At 41.9% G+C, this 22,003-nt stretch overlaps 1 protein-coding gene across 7 annotated transcripts in view; it reads left to right on the top strand.

Annotated features, from left to right (window-relative positions):
• Drc8 (dynein regulatory complex subunit 8) overlaps nucleotides 1-22,003 on the top strand; it is a 119,705-nt gene that overhangs the window by 82,510 nt on the left and 15,192 nt on the right. For 6 of the 7 annotated variants that reach the window (XM_087906093.1, XM_087906096.1, XM_087906095.1 and 3 more), the window contains 3 exons: nucleotides 515-557; nucleotides 650-716; nucleotides 7,145-7,277. In XM_087906093.1, coding sequence (XP_087762219.1) covers nucleotides 515-557; nucleotides 650-716; nucleotides 7,145-7,260 — 226 coding nt within the window. In that variant the 3' untranslated portion in view covers nucleotides 7,261-7,277. Of the gene's footprint in view, nucleotides 1-514; nucleotides 558-649; nucleotides 717-7,144; nucleotides 7,278-22,003 lie in introns of those variants that run through there. The other variant, XM_087906094.1, reaches the window with a different exon arrangement.

Below are 22,003 nucleotides of genomic sequence, written 5' to 3'. Positions count from 1 at the left end.
ACTTTTTATGTTTTATTTACCCAGTCTATATCTTAGGCTTGTTCCCTCTAGCCTTCCAGTGTGCTTCAGGCTGTGCTTACAAATACCAGCCAAGCTAGTATTTATTAATCTGAGCAAGGTACAATGAAAAGCAAAGGAGCTACAGAAAAGAATGACATTGTAGTTATATTTAATTGTGAATTACCATTTTAATTATTTTAAAATAAAAATTAACACTAGTTACTTTTCTAGTATAAGTACAGCATTAACATACCACAATTGATTGGTTATAGACATTTTGGTCCTAGATAAATTTATTTTCATATCAATGAGAAATGCTAATAGATAATAGCAAACATTCCTGTGGGGTAGGTACTGTTGACATTCATATTCAGAAACCCAAAGAAATTTCATCCAGGGAAGTACCATTAGCCTAGTATATTAGTGGCTTTTATGTTGTTTAATGCAGTCATTTATCATGTAGAGACTGAGATAAATATGCTGGCATTAAGTTACTTTATTGTAAAAATTGCAGATACAGACCAATTGCTGAAGATGTCCTTCTTAGAGCTTTTGAGGTGGGTAAGCTCCAGATTATTCATGTACATGTGAAAAATTAATTCATCATATAGAATTTATTCAACAAAGAAAATCTACCTGCTTTCCCCAGGTTTTGGATCCAGCTAAACGAGGAATTCTGACTAAGGAAGAGCTGGTCAAGTACATGACCGAGGAAGGTCAGAGGGCTTTATTTCTTATAAGAGTAATTTGTACAAAGATTTAGGCTTAAAGATGTTTATTTAATTTTTTTTTTAAAAACTGTGTGTGTGTCTGTATTTGTGAGTGCAAAACCCATAGAGGTCAGAAGCATCGTGTCCCCTCGTGCTGGAGTTACAGGGACTTGCCAGCCACCTGAGGTGGGTACCAGGAACTGAACTCAGGTTCTCTGCAAGAACAATACATGGTCTTAACCACTAAGCCACCGCTCCAGTGCCAATTAGTAAGTTTTAAACAATTATGCAAAAGTTATAGGATATGATACTTTAAAAGCAATTTTTGGTTAGGTACTTATTTATTATTCCTTTTATTTTGGTTTGGTTTGGTATTTGATTTTGTGTAATAGAAGTGTAACGATTACTTATATAAATTGTGTTTACTTTAGTCACTTAAAATATTTCCTGAATAAAAGACATACCACTTAAAAAGAAAATGAGCTGTCAATCATAAGCCAGTGCCTTTTTAGACAGAAGATTTAAATTATAGTATATAAAAATTTCTTTTAAAAGACCTTCTTAGGGGGTAAAGTTGCAAACAATATAACCTCAATTGAATGTGAATTCACACAAAACTATATTTTTTTATGATAATGAGACCTTTTCCCACAAATACCTATATATTTCCTTCAAATGTTCTCTTTTTATGTCAGTATATACATGTGTTTTCCCTGAAAGCAGCTTGGTGGACAAGTCATTAACACTGTTGTCCCCCACACATACGTGCATGCATGCACTCATGCGTACACACACACACACACACACACACACACACACACACGCACACACACACTGTATTAAGGGAGGCATTCTGCTTCTTCTGCTCAGCTCCCAGATGCACAGCCCAAGTCCTGAGTGATGCAGCAGTCCATACATCAGTTGAGCCCATGGGCATGGGTATCATTTTGAGCAAGGAGAACAGTGTTGGAGGCTCTAGGCACACCTGGTTTGGCCGTTTTGACTCAGTTCACCATTGGGGAAACAGGAAGTGAGAGAAGGAATATGTGAAAGTCATAGCTGCCACCCAGGTTCAAATTTTTACCATGTTAAAATCATCTGGGTGGTTAACTTTAATAATTAACCAAGGATGAAAGGAAGTAAACCCTAAAGTATATTAGGCCATATGAAATTAATAAAAACTGCCAAAGAGGTTCAGCAACTCCTACTGTGTGCCCATTGTATGTTTATTGATAAAACACAGTGGGTGGATACTGGAATCTGATCCCTTTCTTGAGCATATTATAGTCTTACTGGGGAAGCAAAGCTAACTTGTGAAATAGATCAATGAGAGACATTAGAAACATAACTATCAGAAGATCAGTGCAAGCTGAAACTAGCCTGGAAAGCTGGACCTGGGAAGGATGACAGAGAAAATTACTTCCTTGAGAAGGTAAATTTATTTGTTTGCTTTTGTTTTGAGACAGGGTTGTGCTCTGTAACCCCAGTGAATCTGGTGTTTACTGTGTATCCCAGGCTGGCATTAAATTCAAGGCAGTTCTCCTGCTTCAGCCTCTCAGATGGGATTACAGATGGGAGCCAGCTTACTTTGCTTTAGAAGATAGGGTGAGCCATTGATGGCAGATATAATAAGATTGAATGAAGACAGATGAAGTTGGCTTGTGGGAAATGGATAAAGCAATAGGAATGAAATCTGGAAGATAGGCAGCCAGGCACATGGAATAAGGTGAGCTCAGCCAGCCTGCAAGTCTTGTTGACTAGTAACAGGGAAGGAATGGAGGGGATTGGTGCTAAACTGTGGAGGCCTGCTCTTGAGTTTGGGTCATCCCCTAGGCAGTGGAGAGTTGGACTAAGTCACCCAGTGCAGCAGTACTGTCGGAAAGTGATTCTGATGCTGGTCGGTTTGTAGGCGAGTAAGAAAGGTTCAGCCAGCAAGATAAGCTGGGCGGCTCCTTCAGCATCCCCAAGGTTCCCTAACACAGACCTGGCCTGGCACAGGGACTAGAGAAAGGGGATCAATGCAGTAGGACTCTATCATATAACCCTGGGCCACAGTGACCAACAAGAGGGCAGGGGACAAAAAATGCTGTCAGCTGAAACAGTGAAGTCAGGCACTGGCTGTGTTGTATGTAGGGACAACATAGCCATGTGGGTCACAGGAGTCTGATTTATGAAAATTTCGAGGAAGGCATACATACACAATTTTTGGACTTCCAGGGCAACTGTTGGATATCCTAATAGACAGAGCCTGCACCAGTTCTTTTCAGAAAAGAATAGAAATGGTTTCATTTATTTAGTCAACATTATTCAATTTCTTCCATGCTGTATGAACCATTCTATTTGATCTGTACATATAAGATGAACCATGATATCTTAATGTATCATTATTTTTGGATGTAATGTGTCCTTTCTCTAGATGCAGCTGCAGCTGCCTAATTCAGTAAAATGGTTGCTTAAGAAGTGATTTTTTTTTTAAGAGACAAGGTTTCTCTATGTATCACTTATTGTTTGTCCTGGAACTCACTAAGTAGACCAGGCTGACCTTGAACTCAGAGTTCTGCCTGCCTCTGCCTTCTGAGTGCTGGGATTAAAGGTGTGCACCACCAGGGATGGCTAATAAGTGATATTTTGATTCTCAAAATTCCAAATTGTTTTTAAGCATATTCAAGCTTTGTGACTATAAAGGTATTTCCACAATCTTTACATAGTATCCACAGAGCAGCCAACACATCTTTAAGTTTGCAAATGTACATTCTAAATGCCCAGGAGATTGTTAGATAGACACCGTAAACCTTGTGTGTTCAGGGTGTCCATTGCATCAGATGGTGTTTAGCATCAGGGAAGATCTCAAATCTTTTAAAAATAAATACATGTTGCTATGTGTCAGATGTTTTTGGAAGTGCTATTTGAATAATAACACATTTGATCCTTATGCCAAGCCCATGATAATATCATCATCTGTATTGTGTAGACTGGGAAGAGAGGTTAAGCAACCTGCCCAAGATCATAAAGCTAGTAAGAGGGCCAGAACTTGAATCAGTGAGGCTTGTCCTTCAAGTTTGTGCTTTTCAGTGTTGATCAATTTTCCTGCTATATTAAATCAAATGCTGTACAGCTCTTTCCATGTCCAGTGCGGTAGACCGACTACTGTGAGCAAGACTTAGTCTAAGCAGTGCAGTGGAGTGCTTTGACCAAGGTTGGTAATCTGGCCTTCTGGCCTTCAGACTCAGTCCCCACTCACTTGCAGGGCCGGCTGCATCGCTGATGTGCTGTAAATGGAGATGGTAGTTTATAGTGGTATATTATTTGTGTTTTAATAAATAAAGCCTACAGGCCAGGGTGTGGTGATGCACACCTTTAATCCCAGGACTCAGGAGACAGAGGCAGATGGATCTCTGTGAATTCAAGGCCATCCTGGGCTACACAAGATTGAGTCTGTTTAAAAGAGAAACAGAGCTCACACAAAGGTGATCCCAGCACTTGGGATCACACACCTTTGATCCCAGCACTAGGGAGGTGGAGACAGGAGTGATATGGCTGGGTGGAGAGAAGGATATAAGATGATAGAAAGTGGGAGGAGGCAGCAACTCAGTGGAGTGTGAAATCTGAGGATTCATGGTCTGAAGATTTGGTAGAGGTAAAAGGTCTCTCTAGTGGCTTGACTGCTTTGCTTTTCTGATCTTTAGGTTGAACCCCAATATCTGTCTCTGGGTTTTTACTATTCGTGCTCCAGCAGTTCTCCCCTCTTGTGAGGCGTTGGTTAACTTAGTACATGTGAGACACTTGAATCAGTGCCGGTCTCACAGTGGTGGAAAGATACAAAATGTACAATTTGAAGAGAAGGAGCACCAGGAAGTAGAATGGAGTTTAATTTCTGTGTTCAAGGAAATAAACAGATTAAGAAATGGGATAGAGGTAACCTCAGGTAAGAGTGGTAACCTTAGGGCAAGATCCCATCCAGCGAAATTTCCAATTTATGAAAAGCAATTAAAGAAAAGGTTAAAGCTGGATGTGGTAGTACATGGCTTTAATCCCAGCACTGGGATGGCAGAGACTGGTGGATCACTGAGTTTGAGGCCAGCCTGATTTAAAATCAAGTTCCAGGACAGTCAAAGTTAATCAGTGAAGGAAGACAGAAAGTGGGTAAAGATGTAATTGAACAAGGGGGCCATGTTCCAGCTGCAGAAAGGAGCAGAACTTGGCAGCTTTGGCCATCTGGTTCTGGAATTAAAGATAGAAGGAAGGGGCTATGGACTTTGCCTCTGCAACTAAGGAAAACCACCGAGGCCAGGCATATGTCAGTGAGGTTCCTTAATGGAGGCCTAGAGAGACCATTGAGTGAAGCTATGAGCTCGAAACCTGGATTACCTTGGAGACCACAAGATGTTGGAGATGCCAGAGCCATGGGATACCTGCCAAGGAGAGCTGCTAACGGAGTAGAACCAGCCCCAGAGAGAGAGGTGTGTTGTAGTCAACAAAGATGAGAGGAGTTAGATGTCCTGCCCGAATCCGCGAATCCCTACTCTCCAATACGGGGGCATGCCTCCTGTATCGAACCGCGAGCTTGGAACAATGTCCTAGGAGTTAAGAACACACACAGAGACACAGAGAGACCTGGATCATATGCCCAAAAGGTAAATGTCAACTTTATTCAGCAAAATTCCAGGTTTAAATACTTAGGGGCCAAAGGACGAGAACACCCTCCTACCCGGAAGTGATATCCGGGTGTCGGGTGCCCTGCGCCAGTGACAGGAGGTGCTGGCAGATGCCACAGGCGCTGCTGCGAGAACCTTTGCTTGCAGGTGGAATTACCATGTCAATAGAGGACAAAGCTCTCTTATGCTAATTCCCCTAGCCAGTGGAGCGAACAGAAGAGATGACCGGAAGCTAGACTGTTTGGGTACACAGTCCTGCATAGCGCCTCAAGGATCCGGGAAAAGCCTGGGATCCAACAGTTAGAGGGCTGAAGAGAAATGTAACATCAAACACAGAGATGCAGCGTTTGGAGTGTGCCCAGCTGGTTTTTGGTCTTGCTTTGGTCTAGTATTTTCTCACTATGCCCCTTTCCCTACGTTTTGGAACAGTATTGTATATCCTGTGCCTTATATCTTGGAAGTATGTGGTCTGTTTTTTTTTTTACTTTGATTTTATAAAGTATTACAATTAAGAGATTGCATGAATCTCAGAAGAGACTTTGAACCTTAAAATATTGTTGAGACTATGATAGACTATGGGGATTTTTGAAGTTGGACTAAATTCATTTTGCATTATGATATCATTACAAGCTTATGGGGGTCAGGGAGAGGAATGTGGAACTTTGAATGTAATTGGCCCTCATAAACACATAGGAAGTGGCACCATCAGGAGGTGTGGCTTGTTGGAGTAGGTATGACCTTGTTGGAGAGAGCGTGTCACTGTGGAGTTGGGCTTTGAGGTCTCATATATGCTCAAGCCATACCCAGTCTCAGTTCTCAGTTCACTTCCTGTTGCCTATGGATCAAAGACATAGAATTCTCAGCTCCTTCTCCAGCATCATGTCTGCCTGCATGCTGCCATGTCCCATCATGATGCTAATGGACTGAACCTTTGCACTGTAAGCCAACCCTAGTTTAACGTTTACCTTTATAAGAGTTGCCATGGTTATGGTGTCTCTACACAGCGGTAGAAACCTTAACTAAGACAGTAACCCTCAAACCTTGGTTTGCATAAGACTTTTCCCTTAAAGGCCTAGCGTGATGACTTGGATGCCCTGTATTTTTCTTTAGTATTGGGACATAGTTCTGTCTTAAATAGTGAGCTTTTTCTACATTCTTCTGGAGTTTGTGTCCTACCCTGGTGAAGCCAGTTTCCAAGATGGCTCTCAGTTGTTACCTGTGTCCAACTAAAGCACACAGATTTTTTTCTCCAACTTTTGATTTCATCTGACATCAATACTATCCCAGATTCAAACAAGCGGGAGTTTTAGGATGATTGATGAGTGGTATTGATTAAGCCAGTGTGAGTGAGACAGACCTGATGTAGTAGTCAAGTGTCTGGTCTCTCTCTTCAGCAATAGCTACCATCTAGTCACCTCTCCATAGTTTCACTAAACATAATAATTAGATTCTCTTATAAGACTTTAACTTCAAGCAAATACTTTTGCAATTTCAATAATTTTAAGTGAATAAACAACTTTGTTCATGGTGTTTTATGTACTCCTGTTCTGACTGAAATACATATTCTATAGGTCCCAGCAGGGTAGTAAGTGTGCAGCCTTGCAGGGTGTATGGAAGCATGCCTTTTGAACTTCTGGGTTCTCATATGTTGACTGTACAGCTCCAGTGGAGAAAAGACTAGACACAGCTGGGGGCCTGTGGGCTCCATGGCAAGGAAGCTGACTAGTGAAAAGAGGAAAAACTCCTGTCCATAAATGATGATCTTTCTTGTCTCTCCAGGTGAGCCTTTTTCTCAAGAGGAAATGGAAGAAATGATATCTGCTGCAATTGATCCTGAATCAAATTCCATCAATTACAGGGACTACATAACAATGATGGTGATAGATGAAAATTAAATGCTCCAAAGACTTAATTTCTTTTCTCTTCTTTTAAGATAACTGTAAACTAATTGAAAAGATAGTTTGAAAAATTGCTTGTTCTAATTAATTTCACATTTTGGCCTGTAATTTTATATTTAGTGCCTTGTGCCATAATTGCTTCAAGGTATTCTAGAGATGACCAATTTAAAACATAAATTTGTTTAATATGACCAGATTCATGGAATGACAAGTTGATTATTTAAAAGGAATTATAAAATATTTTAGCACTAAATATTTTATTGCTTATTTTCCACAATGAGGCCAATGTTACCTTGAAATTAATTAAACAAAAAATGAAGATTGATCCTAGCACCCTAAGGTTGGCATAGAAGGAAAACTCTGTGGAGCAGAATGGTCCCGGCCTGGACGTGGGCGGCACTGTGGTGCTGGCTGCTTTTTAGAGTCGCGTAAACACTTGAGCAAGCTGAGCGTGGAGGGTGAGCGACTGGAGTAACCACTAATAATTGATTTCTTGTGAATGCCAATTACAAATCTCATTTGGGAGTCTAATAACTTTGTGTAAAATTGAAATTTGCTCATCCAGCATGTTGCCATTTATGGAATAGCTAAAGGAGGTGAGATAATTGAGTCCAGAGAAAGGAAGACTGAATGAGAACTGATAATGGCAATTCCTCTTTAGAATCCTTAGCTATTCAGAATATCTGTCACGGGAGTATTGTCCTGAGGACTGAGTGTATTGAGCCTGTTGTTACCAGAATGTAGTACCTGAAATGAACTGACTCCATAAGAAAGAGGTTCATTTAGCTCACAGTTATAGATAGTCAAGGTCCAGGCAGCATTATGTACCCGATCTAGGGCCGCACTTGCATGCATCTCGACAAAGTGCAGCTAGCCAGACAGGAGCACATGGTTGAGCAAGCAGGAGCAGAGAGGCTGGGAGGGGAGTCAGCTCTGCTCGTTTGCAATGGTCCTCTCACAGGAATTACTCTCTGGGCTGCAGAGATGGCTCAGCGGGTAAAAGCATTTGCTGAGTATCCTTAGATAGCATGCTGGAAGCTGGAGGTGGACGATGGAGAAATTCTAATTTATCAAGGTCACATTTTAGTGAGGGAGACTTGCAAGTCAATCAGCAGTCACAACAGGGGACTGAATATTGGACAAGAGAAGCAGGTGGCTAAGCCTGGTGCACTGAGGGTGCTTTCTAGAGGACAGACTAAGACAGGTAGCACATGACTTACAAACTTAATAGTCGTTCTCTGAGTAGTTACTTCAGGGCACAGAGCACACCAGCAGGAGGACTACAGATCAAAACCCCAGAGGTGTCATGAAACACAAGAATCTGGGAATTGAAAGTCTGGTTTACAGATATTTGGGACCTGATGAGAGATGACAGGGTTGGAGCAGGGAACTGTGTCCTAAGAGATAATGGGCTAATTGGGGTTCAGGTTTCGGTGTTTGAGTGTGGATTTTATTCTGCACATGCAGAGAAAGGAGTTGGAGTGGCAGAGAGCCTGAGAAACAACTTGAAGTGCGCTGAGGAGACCAGCTGGCAGGCTGTTCGCTTGGCACGATGATGGACTAGGGAAAGTCAAGCACAAAGCTGGGTTTCTGGCTTGAGCATTTTGTAAATGATGATACCAGCCATTTAGATCAGACACCCACAGAGCAGGCTGATGAGCCTGACTGTGGTCATCTCTGGCTTAAGGAGCTTGTAGGACATAGAAAATCAATAGATAAATAAAGGAACATCTGCTAGAGACATGGGCTTTGGAGTTGTCAGCACACAGTGACCGGAAGGAAAATACAATGATAAAGGAGAACTGGGGGAGATAGCAAGTTTGTGGGGAGCAGAAGAGGAGCCTGCAGAGCATGGGAAGCCATGTGAGGAGAGACTCTTGGGGAGGCAGGAACCAAGCCAGATGTGGGGAAATTTGAAGTAATTGATGATGGAGAAACATCCTTCAGTTTCAGCACCAACACATTCACTGGAAACCTCCCTTGGGGCAGACTTCCAAGTGGCAGGGTGGAGTCTGGTGGCTTCAGGAGTAAACAGATGTGAGAAAGAGCCTGGAGGACAGGCTACGGGGCAGTCTAGAGGAGAGAGAGGTGGAGGGAGGGAGTTTGGAAGATAGGAACTGTGCAAGTGTGCTCTGTGTTTGTATTTAAAGGGTTGAGACATGGCAGAGAGCACGGGGCACTCACAGGGGCCAGGATCCAAGGCTACAAAGGTCTTGACCTTGGTTATGGACATAAACTAATGTACATAGTCTCGTATAGTGGCCTCTAGCTTTACTGTCTTTTATTATCATTTAGATAGGGTCTTGCAGCCAGGTGATAATGGTGCAGGCCTTTAATCCCAGCACTTGGGAGGCAGAGGCAGTGGATCTCTGTGAGTTCAAGGCCAGCCTGGTCTGCAGAGTGAGTTTCAGAGCTACACAGAGAAAGCCTGTCTCGGAGGGAAAAGTGTCTTGCTGTGCTTACAACTTGTGACCTCTCTGCTTCTACTTCCTAGTGCTAGGATTCCAGCCCAAGCCTCTATGTCTGGCTGTGCTGTCTCTGTGAAGGAGAAGGAGGATGGTAGGGTGTAAGGGTAGAGGAGATGGTGCACATCTGCAGTTTATTGCGGGGAGTGAGAGAGCTGGGGAATAGTCTACTAAAGAGTTTTCAAGAAACCCTGGAGGATTTGTTTTAATAACCCAGGCCCAGCAGCAAACTGTGGAAAGTGTTGAGTCATAGGAAATGCAAGGACAGAAGGTCAAGATTGGTGAGGAGTCAGAGAGAAGAGTGACAGCGACGGTCTGTAGGCTCAGGTGGGAGGGGACGTTAGCTAGGAACAGGCTTGCACGGAGGATTGTAAGACTCCAAAGGGCACACACTGCAATGTGTGCTCAGATGGCATGCCGTTCCTGGGAACAATGAGCTCTGCTTGCCATTTTCCTTCATTCGATTGCTACAGGGCATGTCTTTATTCTATGCTATTACTAATTAATAATAGTAGACAGTGCTTATTCATCTCTCTCTGTGTGCCAGGCACTGTTCTAAGTGCTTTCCTTAAATATACTCATTTAACCCTCTTGATGACCCAATCAAATAGGTACCTGTATTCCAAGGGAGTGACAAAAAGGTTGCGTGACTGTACGGGACTGTATTGATCAGTCTTTATGGGTTACACTGTGATGTCAAACTTTCACAACAAAAGTCATTTTTTGTTCAGTTTTGGGCCAGCTGGGACTCTGCTCTGTGTGTCTTGTCTTCCTTCACTTCTTTCATAAGTGGAATGACTTTATGTCCCCATTTGCCCTGAGTGGACCCAGCCTGCATGTGCTTCATGAAAACAATTATGAAGATCACTCCTGGGGGCTGGGCAGATGGCTCAGTGGTAAGGGTGCTTGATGAACAAGCTTGAGGACCTGGCTTCAGGCCCCAGCACCCACATGAAAAGCTGGGCACTTCTGGGTCCTCTGGCTTCCTCGGAATCCACTGTCCTCCATGGCCCTGCCTGCCTGCCCATGGAGAGCTAGCTATGTTCTCACACTTCTTGGCAGGCAAAGCTGCATGAGTCTGCGAGTCTGGGGACCATACTCTGATCCTACTATGCCTGTGACTCACTTGGAGCTCTGCACCACACCCTGGAAGTCAGAGAGCCCAGCCTGGGCCTTCTCGTCTGCAGGCACCAATGTTCACATGCTGGGTGCCTACGAGAGACAAAAGGATTGTCTGAGAAGGCAGGCTAATCGGGAATGTGACCCATTGTCAAGGACAGGCCTATTGCCTGTGGACCAGAATATGTTTGGCTCTTTCTCTCCTTTCTGGCGTTCTCCTTTTCTTTCTTTTCCTAACTTCCACATAAGAAATCACCTCTTATACAGACATTTCTTTGGAGGTCCTCATCACACTACAGTGTAGCTAAAAAGCCTCCAGGTTATGCACACTTACACTCAGCTGTCTCTAGTGTTTCTAAAGGCACTGCTGCCAATCACTTGCTTCAGAAGTCCCCTGGGGGATGGGTGGTTTTTAGAAAGTAACTGTGTAGCCAAGAATGATCATATAGCTCCTCAGAAGAATCTCTGGAGGTGTAGTCCCCAAATCTCCCTCTGTAATGGATGTTGGATTTGGGGGAGAGGCTTAGGCATACTTAAATGCCCACCAAACCTCTGCCCTGGGAAGTATCACATGGTGCAGAGACAGGATTTGGGGTTAGACGTTGCCCTTATAGAGCGCGTAACTGGCACTGGTACTACTGAGCTTCTGCATCTTCACGTGGGAAGTGGAAAGAATTGCTGTGTAGAACTGGTGTGATGATGGATAGCATAAAGCTATAATGGATGGAGGCAGATGTTATTTATAGAAAACCAGCTAGGCAGGCAGGCAGGGGGTGGGGTGGAGATGGAGACCTGCCGCCTGGATATGGACAGCCAGAGTGTGGGAAAGTAGGGAGCTGAAAAAAACTTCATTTGTTAGGTGAGGGTGGTGCTGATGGAGAGATACCAAAAGGTTTGCTGTCACTGCACCATGAATGGTCAGCTATGATGTTTATGTTAAGAACTTGAAAGTGGGGGGTTTAGGAGACTCACCCTTCTTCTCTCCCTCCCTTCCTTCCTTCCTCCTTCCCTCCCTCCCTCCTGTCTCTCATTCCCTCCGTTTTTGAAATGCTATCAATCACAGCACATTTATAGCAACATGAGTCATTCACCTGATTTGGTGAGAAAAGACATGCATTTGAGACTGTGGTTGGGGTGTAGTGCTGCTGCCTGAGCGCTTTCCTAGCATACAAAGCCCTGGACTCCACCATTCCTAGCACTGCATAAATCAAGCATGGAGGAACATGCTTCCAATCCCAGTTCTTGGGGCCAGGGATGCTTTAAAGTCAGAAGTTCATGGACATCTTGGGCTATGTAGTGAGTTCTAGGCCAGCCTGAACCCAGTCTGATTCATGAGACCCTCCTAACTCAAGAGAAAAAAAAAAGCACATAAAATCAGGACATTATATGATTGGTCCAAATATCAAATCTATCATGTTGCTTGTTAGCTTTTTTGACCAATCAGTAAGAAATCTTGAACTGATTTATTGCTACTTGGGAAATTTAAGTATGGGTTAAATATGTCACTATCATGTGATATGGGATGTCCTTCTGTATATGTGTTGCTTTATTGGCTTACCCAGGGTTCTAACAACATACCCTATATGTTTATTCTGACAAAGGGTCAACTTCTAAAGGCTCAAAGGGAGTTAAAGAAGCTAGATGGACACCAATAGCAACGAATGATTTAAAAGAAATTAAGCAAACTGTCGTTAATTATGGCTTGCACTCTGCATTTGTTAAGGAAATGATAAGGACTTGGGCTTCTAATGTCAGAGCTACCCCCCATGATTTCTCTCAGCTAGTGTCTGCAGTTTTAGATGATGGACCTTCCTTGATGTTTGGAATTTATTTCAGAGAAGAATCCAAACATATGAAACAGCAAGGAAGAGCAAAATGTGTGGAGGTTTCCCAAGATCAAATTCTTGGTGTAGGAGCATATGCTGATCCACAGGTCCAAGCTCTTTATGACGAAGAAGTGCTGTCCTTATGTCACAAAGCAGCCTTGAATGCTTTGAATAAAATACAAGATCCAGCAAAAAGGGTCGAATTATATACCAGGGTTAGGCAGGGACAGAGAGAACCCTTTACTGACTTTGTGCAAAGATGAATTAAGGCTCTGGACATAGGGGTAACAGACCCAGAAGCTAGACGAATACTTCTTGAATCTCTAGCTTTTGAAAATGCAAATACCGAATGTAAAAAGATAATTAGGCCTTTAAGATCTAGATCAGCACCTATGGAAGAATGGATACAACATATGATGAATGTTGAGACGTTTAGCTATAATGATGAATCCTGGGTAGGAGAAGCAATTTCCAAAGCTATGAGGAGACATCAAACTACCAGGTGTTTTAATTGTGGTAAATTAGGACATCTGAAAAGGGATTACAGGCAAAGAAATTCTAGGAATAATATCTCCTCTGGGAATGACAAAAGTAGGAGACCTCAGCCTTCAGGTATATGTAGGAGATGCGGTAAAGGCCGACATTGGTCCAACGAATGCAGGTCAACAACAGACAGACAAGGCAACCCGATACCATCGGGAAACTCCTTGAGGGGCCTCTCGCAGGCCCCCAAGCCAAAAGTGGCCCAGTCCCAGTTACAGTGGAAAATGTGTCTCACCAAGAAAATTAAAACTCCAATGTCTGCTGTAAAAAGTAATACTAGTCTAAATGATGAATTACATGTGGAGAGTGAGTCAGAAAATTCAGTAGGACAGAGTAAACGTATATTTTGGCAAACTTCTATTAACGATCAAAGACCAAAGCTAAGAGTCTGTATAAATGGCATTTTTATTGAAGGCTTATTAGACACAGGTGCGGATGTAAGTATAATTACTCCAGAATCTTGGCATCTGAATTGGCCTCTTCAAGAGGTAGATGTTCAGTTCCTGGGAATTGGAACCCTATCTCGTGTAAAACAAAGCACAAGATGGGTGGAATGCATAGGGCCTGAAGGGCAAATAGGAAGACTAAGGCCATATATAGGCAACATTGCAATAAATTTATGGGGCCGTGACCTGCTACAGCAATGGAATACCCAGATTAACATTCCTGTAGTTCCAGGAACTCACAATTCTGGGAAGGAAATAATGAGGTATTGTGGAAAAAGGTCACCAGCCATTCAGGCTGTACAAGAACATACAGCCAGTAGCAAACCTTTAGAGGTACCAACAGCCCTACCTTTAAAATGGCTAACTAAGAAGCCAATATGGATCAAGCAGTGGCCTCTAGCTGAAGATAAATTACAGACTTTGGGACAGCTGGTACAAGAGCAACTAGACGCTAACCATATTGAAGAATCAACCAGCCCTTGGAATTCTCCTGTGTTTGTTGTAAAAAACAAATCTGGTAAATGGAGAATGGTGACAGATCTAAGAGCTGTCAACAAGGTAATTCAACCTATGGGTCCGCTACAATCTGGAATTCCTTTGCCTTCTCTATTACCAAGAAGATGGCCTCTTATAGTTATTGATTTGAAAGATTGTTTTTTCACTATACCTTTTCAAGAAAAGGATAGAGAAAAATTTGCCTTCACAGTGCCTACTTATAATAATTCTCAGCCTACTAGGAGATATCAATGGACTATCCTCCCACAGGGGATGCTCAATAGTCCCACATTGTGTCAATATTTTGTTAATAAGCCATTGTAAATAATTCGTAAGCAATTTCCCAAGTCCATAATTTATCATTACATGGATGACATTTTATTATCTGATTCAAATAAAGATATTTTGGAAAGTATGTTTGAAGAAGTAAAGAAAGTCTTGCCTAGGTGGAGATTACAAATTGCCCCTGAAAAGATTCAAAGAGGAGATTCTATTAATTACCTAGGTTACAGAATAGGGTTAGAGAAAATTCAAACGCAAAAGGCACAAATTAGGAGAGACCGGTTATGGACTCTTAATGACTTCCAAAGATTGTTAGGTGACATTTCCAGTGTACGACCAGCTGTTGGGATAACACCTGATCTAATAGTTCATTTAAACAAAACCTTAGATGGTGATAAAGATTTGAATAGTCTGAGAAAATTTACAGTTGAAGCAGAAAAGGAACTGACAATGATTGAGGAAAAATTACAGGAGGCACATGTGGATAGGGTCAACCCGAATCTTAGTTCCATCCTAGTCATACTGCCTTCCAGAATTTCTCCTACAGGGATTTTAATGCAGAGGGAAATATTATTTTAGAGTGGATATTTATACCTCATAAACCAAGTAAAAATCAAAAACTTATGTAGAAAAGGTCTCTGAATTAATTATAAAAGGTAAACTGAGACTTCGTCAACTAGCAGGTATAGACCCAGCAGAAATTATAGTACCTTTTACTACTGAGGAAATAAGAAAGTTATGGAAAGATAATGAACCATGGCAAAGAGCTTGTGCTAATTTTTTGGGAGAAATTAACAGCAACTATTCCAAAAGTGATAGACTTAACCTCATAAAGAGAACTTCTTGGATTCTTCCTAGAATTGTACGTGATGCTCCAATAACTGGAGCCCGGACATTTTATACCGATGCAAATAAATCAGGGAAAGCAGGTTATAAATCGGAAGAATTGAGTAAGGTGGAACAAAGCCCTTATAATTCTGTCCAGAAGGCAGAATTATATGCCATTCTTATGGTGCTAAGGGATTTTAAAGAACCTCTTAATATAGTTACAGATTCACAATATGCAGAAAGAGTTATCTTGGATATTGAAACCGCTGAATTCATACCAGATGACACAGAGTTGACTTCATTGTTTATCCAGGTACAGGACATAATTAGAAATAGGCTTTGTCCAATGTACATAACACACATCCGGTCCCATACTGGTCTGCCTGGCCCTCTAGCACAAGGTAACGCTGAAATTGACCAATTATTGATTGGAAGCATTCTGCAGGCCTCAGAATTTCATAAAAAAAATCACGTCAATAGTAAAGGCTTAAAGAAAGAGTTTTCCATTACATGGCAACAAGCTAAGGACATTATAAAGAGATGTCCTACTTGTTCTTTCTATAATCAAACACCATTGCCTGCAGGGAGTAACCCAAAGGGTACTCAAAGGAATGAAATCTCGCAGATGGATGTGTTCCACTTTATGGAATTTGGTAAATTAAAATATGTACACCACACCATAGACACGTATTCAGGTTTTCAGTGGGCAACTGCCCTGAGCTCAGAAAAGGCTGATTCGGTAATCACACATTTATTGGAAGTTATGGCCATCATGTGTATACCTGCACAAATAAAGACAGACAATGGTCCAGCATATGTATCTAAGAAAATGAAATGCTTCTTTGCTTATTATAATATAAAACACGTTACAGGTATACCAAATAATCCTACAGGTCAGGCAGTTATAGAAAGATCAAATCGTACTATAAAGGATATGCTAAACAAACAGAAAGGGATGAAAGATACCCCCAGAAATAGATTGCATAATTCTTTATTAACCTTGAATTTTCTTAATGCTAATGAGAAAGGAACAACAGCAGCAGAGAGGCATTGGATAATGGAAAAAACTTCTGAACTAAACCAACCTGTTTATTTCAAAGACGTGCCGACCTCTCAGTGGAAGCCAGGAGATGTGCTGCGTTGGGGAAGGGGTTTTGCTCTTGTTTCCACAGGAGAAGAAAAATTGTGGATACCATCAAAATTAATAAAGGTTCGATTTGAAGAGGAGAAACCTCTTGGAAAGGAGAAATGACAGCTCATCTACAATGATGATATTCATACAGGTGGTAAGAAAAACATATAGAATGGGGGCAGGGTTCTGTTCTTATCTCCACAGGAAAACACTGATCTTTGAAAAGTTCAAGGGACCCTGGATATTGAAATACTGACAGATGGAAAATAATGGCCCAATAGGGACTATCAAGAAAACTGAATAGGTTCTGTAAGTACAATATACTAAATCATATTTCTAAATTTATAGAGCTGGTTTTGGAGTTGGACTCTGGCTCAGTCCCTCTCTAATTCAAAGCCTGTTGTTAAAAGAAAAACCCAGAGTTTCTAGAGTTTCTGTCTCATGTCAAGAGCCATGATATGGGACAAAAAGAAATATGAGTTTAGAAAATATCTTTACTTTTCTTCATATCTATCATACCTTTCATTAAATATATCTATCATGCCTTTCATTGAATATATGCGTGTCTATATATGTCTATATGATTACTGTTTAAGTTTTCCACAATGAACAATGAGTTTCTCCTGCAGTGACATTTGAAGTTTCCAGGAAGAAGATGGGGCCCCATAACAACAACTCCACCTGGTTGAGATGACGTCATGATACTGATAGCGCTACTACAAGACCTGTTTTGGGTACCAGCTGCACAAGATGGTTCCAACGTGGTTAGCTGAAATGGTGCACATCTTGTACAACATTCTGGCCAGACCTCCACAAAATACTCAGAGACTATTTCCAATTTTAAAAGACATTAATCTTGAAATTTAACCATCATTTTACTTTCACAGGATCCCCCAGAAAGAACGTCGCCCCATGACAACTGGAAGTAATTCTAGAGAACGACGTCCCCTCTCCTAGTAAAGTTTGTCCTTGGGTTTAGGGACATCATTTAGGGGTTGGTTATAGTTAGTATACAGTTGAGGGTTGGGGGAGGAATTTTATAAGCGCAGGAATCTTTAAAAAAAAAAAGAGGGATAATTGGATTATGGGATAATAGATTTGTACTTGTGAGCTATTGTTTTTAGACAAACATATTGGTATCGATTCTTATATATTGATACAAAGTTAAATTATGTTGACTATTCTATGCATGCATGCTTCTACCTCTGTTTAAAACATTTTTATGTATTAATATATATATTGTATTGATATATGTATATTTACCATATTGCATTGTACACTTCTACCTCTGATTAAGATACTTATATATTGTTTATGTATTGATATATATATTTACCATATTGCAATGTATCCTTGCACATTGTTTATATTTGGAGGTCACATTGTCCTCATTTATTGCACAGTTGTTTATTATCTCAGTCTTTAAGTTAGATAGATATTGAGAATTATATAGATCAACAGTCATCTAAGTTTGTCATTTATAATTAGACTAATCAGGTTCTTTAGATACATAGAGATTATATTCAGTATAGATAGATAATCTTCAACCTCTTCAAAGAACTGTAGAAAATGGCCTTTAATCTAATTCAGAGCTCTGTGGTAGGGAGACACAATCGCTCCTGGCAACACCGATCTATTCCCGAGAGAATGTTGAGCACCAAAGACACTCCACCTGGAGCCTTTCTTCTTGGCAGAACTGGCCTTTGAGTAAACAAATGCTCATACCTCAACTACTGAGAGAGTTACAGAATATCTGTAAATGGATAAAACAGGACTGTCATATCCTGCCAAGACAGGGTAAGGTAGTTTTGAAGTTTCTTGCCTTTGAAAATGGTATGTCAGTTACGTCAGGCCTTAGTCAAAGTTGGTTGCTTCAACGCTGCAAACGTGACTTTGGGTGTTTGCTCAGGTAGCCAGTTGTCTCTGTGATTTGTTACATGTTCTGGAAATTGTTTGATTGCACTTCCTAACTACTCAGGTAACATTATTTTCCTTCTCAGATCTTTGATGGGATTGAAGATTATATAAATGTAGTTACTTTCCTTTCATGACTTGGCCAAGTTATTTGTTATACAAGACTTAAGCTAATTAGAATAGGATGTTTGTATTTATTGTATATAATTTCGTAGGTTTGTACTTATTGTATATAATTTCATAATAGGCTTAGAACTCTCTTACTTAAACAAAAGGGGGAGATGCTGCGGCAGCTCCTTCCGCTCCTTCAGCCAATCGCCGCTGAGTTACCAGCCTATTGGGGCGTGGTCTCTCTCTCTTTAAAAAAAGCAGCGGTTGTCCTCCTCTCCCTCTCTGGCTTCCAACTCCGCTTCCGGCTTCTAGACTCCTTTCCTGTTCGCACGGAGGGGCTGTTGTCTGGGACGGTAATCTGTAAGTTTTTTCCCCTTTGAATAAATAACCATTCTATTAATCATAATTCCAAACTGGTGTGTTATTGTCTATGACTTACGCCTTCACTTTTGTGTTCTGAATGCTTAGGATTTAAATGTTTTGCTAGTTGTCATAGATGCATTCCAGCTCTGGTTACCTGCTCAGGGCATGATCCTCACTTAGGCAAATCTGTCTCTGATAGTCTTCTTGATTCATGACCTTATCATTTCTTTAGTTCCTTACCAAATCTGACTATACCGTTGCTGTTTAACCTCGTGTCATGGTTGGCAAAGCGTTTGCAGGAGTAGATTTCTTATCTTTGACCTGTACCCCTGGGCCACGGCACCCACTCAGCACATGGCACCACTTTCTTGAAGCTACTTGTGCTTACCGTAGCGGCTTTGCCTGCCATTCAGAGAAAGTGTCCATGAGAACTGATTCTGACATGTGTGGTATATAAATGGAGATGGAGTCCAGTGTTTTCTCTTGTGTCCCCTGCAGGTTGGCTCATGTCACTAGAAAGTCTAAACTAAGACTTTCTTGGGGAATGGGTCTCTGGAGAAGCAATGTGAAGTTTCAACTGCTCTGTCAATTAACACTTGACCTTATCTCTTCTGAAACTTTCTCCCAAATGTGTGTATGTCTCTAATGCCCTCAGAATATCACTGTGAACCTGATAGGGCTTTTCTCAGACATGCAGAAAGCAAGGTGGCCTTGTAGAAGCAAAGACGGACCTGATGGAGGACACAGGAGCAGAGAAAGGGCTGTGCACCGAGCTCCAACCTTGCAGTGGACTGGGTGGGGCAGGCTGGGGCATACTGGAGTCACGGGGCGTTGGAGGACAAAGCCACAGGGAGCAAGAGCATATCAGTCATCATCTGGGTGGAGCTGTCTGTGCAGACTGCTGCTGCTGGCCCGTGCACCTGCTAAGGACAGCTTTGCTCCTCAGCATCCATCATAGATGATGGATCTCACCTGAGGATATCACCGCCAACAACCACACTCAACTGAGGGAAGAAGACTCTGATAAGAAATCAGAGTCTTTGTGGAGAAGAGAAATAATAAACATAACTGTTTACTGCAACCTCAAACCACAATATTATGTAATCTGCTAGTAATTAATACACTGTGTCTTTCCATGTTAATGTATACATACCTAGAATGTACTGGTTTTTTCTTCTTTGAGACAGGGTCTCCCTGTGTAACCCAGACTAGCCTGGGACTTACAATTCTCCTGCCTTAGCCTTCTGAGAGCACAGATAATAAGTGTGCACACCATACCTAGTCGCCTCCTCCTCCCCACTGCCTTCAGCACTTAACCCTACTATTACTGGAGCTTTTAAAGGCCCATGGCATTATACTAAAGCATCAAGTTGAATTGCTGCAGGAGGCACCAAACTTGCACCTCACTGGCTCTTTCCTCAGACAAGGACCTCTCTGGTCACTGAGAAATAGGATCCCACGAGGCATAATATTTTCAGCAGATTCTGAATTCATCAAGAGAGACATTTTCTTTCAGAACAGTTACGACCAGAGGGAATGCAAATGAGTCCCTGTGGCACAGAAATGTTGCAAAAGCTCACGCAAGGAAATAGGAAGTGCAGAAATGTGCATGCAGATATGCAGCGAAGAAGGGTCCTGAAAGGTTAACAGAGCAAGAGGCCAGCTGGCCATCTGCTCCATCAGCAGCGCGCTGTATGGAAGTCTCCTCATGGAATCCGTTTGCTCACTCACTGAACATTTGCTGAATTCCCCACTGCATGGCAGATGCTGTGTTAGCCTCCAGAGACAGACAAGCCTTGTCTTTGAGAGACTGCAGACTTAGGAAGAGGCAGTAGGACAAAGACACCAAGCAGTGGTTAGTTGTTCAGCAACATTAACAAAGCAGCCAGCATCCAGCTTTGCCTATGGCACAAAGGGCCTCACAAGGGAAGTGAGAGATGAGCCTCAAGTGTTTCCTGTGCTCGTGTTGGCAGTCCTGATGCCAGTGCTGGGGGCGGTGGGCAGTAGAGGAAACGTTCCAGAATGAGATGGCTTGAGGCTAAATCTAAAAAGCTATAGTGTGACTTAGGGTAAGGAACCCATCTGCCTTTGAGTCCAGCTGTTCCAGATGTAGGTGATATGCCTGGAGAGGTCACTCTGAACACTGGAAGCTGTCTTCACATGGGACTCGTAGGTGTCTATCATCACAGGTTGCTCAGTACAAAATCTGCTAAAGAAATGTGAACATTTTCTATGTTTGGTGTGGTTATCTCTCAGTTGTATGAGGTTGGCTACAGGTATAGTATTTCCAGGAATGAATGAATGAATGAAGTTGTTGTCCTAAACTTCATAAATTGGAACTTCATGAAAAAGCCATCTGTGTCATTTTTCACTTCATTAATTCATTAATCCGTAGTATTTCTTTAATAATACTTTGTGCTAACAACTGCTCTGGTAAACAATGTCATTGCCCTTATGGAACTTAAATTCTGGTTAGGAGTCAGATAAAATGTAAATCAATATATGTCATATGAGGACAAATAATATGGAAAAAATAAAGCAAGATGGGGTAAGAAGTGAAAAGGTATTTTATAGCTATAATGAGATCAGAAATCCTATCTAAGGAGTTGAGCAGTGACCTTAAGGGAGTGAAGGTGCATTGGGAAAAAGCATTCCCTGTGGAGATGACATCAAGAGCCTGAAGGAACAGCACAGAGGCCACCTTGGCCACCAGAGTAGAGGGAGGAATGAAAGGTTAAGATGGGAGATGGGCAGAGCCCAGAGCACAAAGGGTCAGGTAGTCAGGGAAAGAACTTTGTATGTGTGATACAGGAAGGGAAACCACTGGATAGGACTCAGCCAGCTCTCGAGTCAACACAACAGGATGGTATTGTAATATTGATGTGTGCGATGAGAAGTGATAGGATTCGGAATTCATTTGGACAGTGAAATGAGAGGAATTTTCTAGTGTGGGGGACCTTAATGGAGGAAAAGGAGACAGATGAAGGAAGGATGGTCACAGTATTTGGCAGAGCTAATAAGGTTTGGGGGGAAATCAAGAGTGTGGTTTGGGTGAGTTAATGTGGAGAGGCTAACTGAATACTCAGGCTGGTCACTGGTCAGTATGCAGATGACAGACACCCTGGGGCAAGGGGCAGGACACAGTGATTGAAGAAGAACTTGGGGGCATCTTAAAGTTATAGACAGAGGAGAGCTCAGTACAAGAGATACACAGAG

Source organism: Myodes glareolus, chromosome 5 (assembly GCF_982192425.1).
Source record: "Myodes glareolus chromosome 5, mMyoGla1.1, whole genome shotgun sequence".
NCBI classification, from domain to species: domain Eukaryota; kingdom Metazoa; phylum Chordata; class Mammalia; order Rodentia; family Cricetidae; genus Myodes; species Myodes glareolus.
The sequence above is the reverse complement of the archived record's forward strand: the minus strand, read 5'-3'. Positions and strand labels throughout refer to the sequence as shown.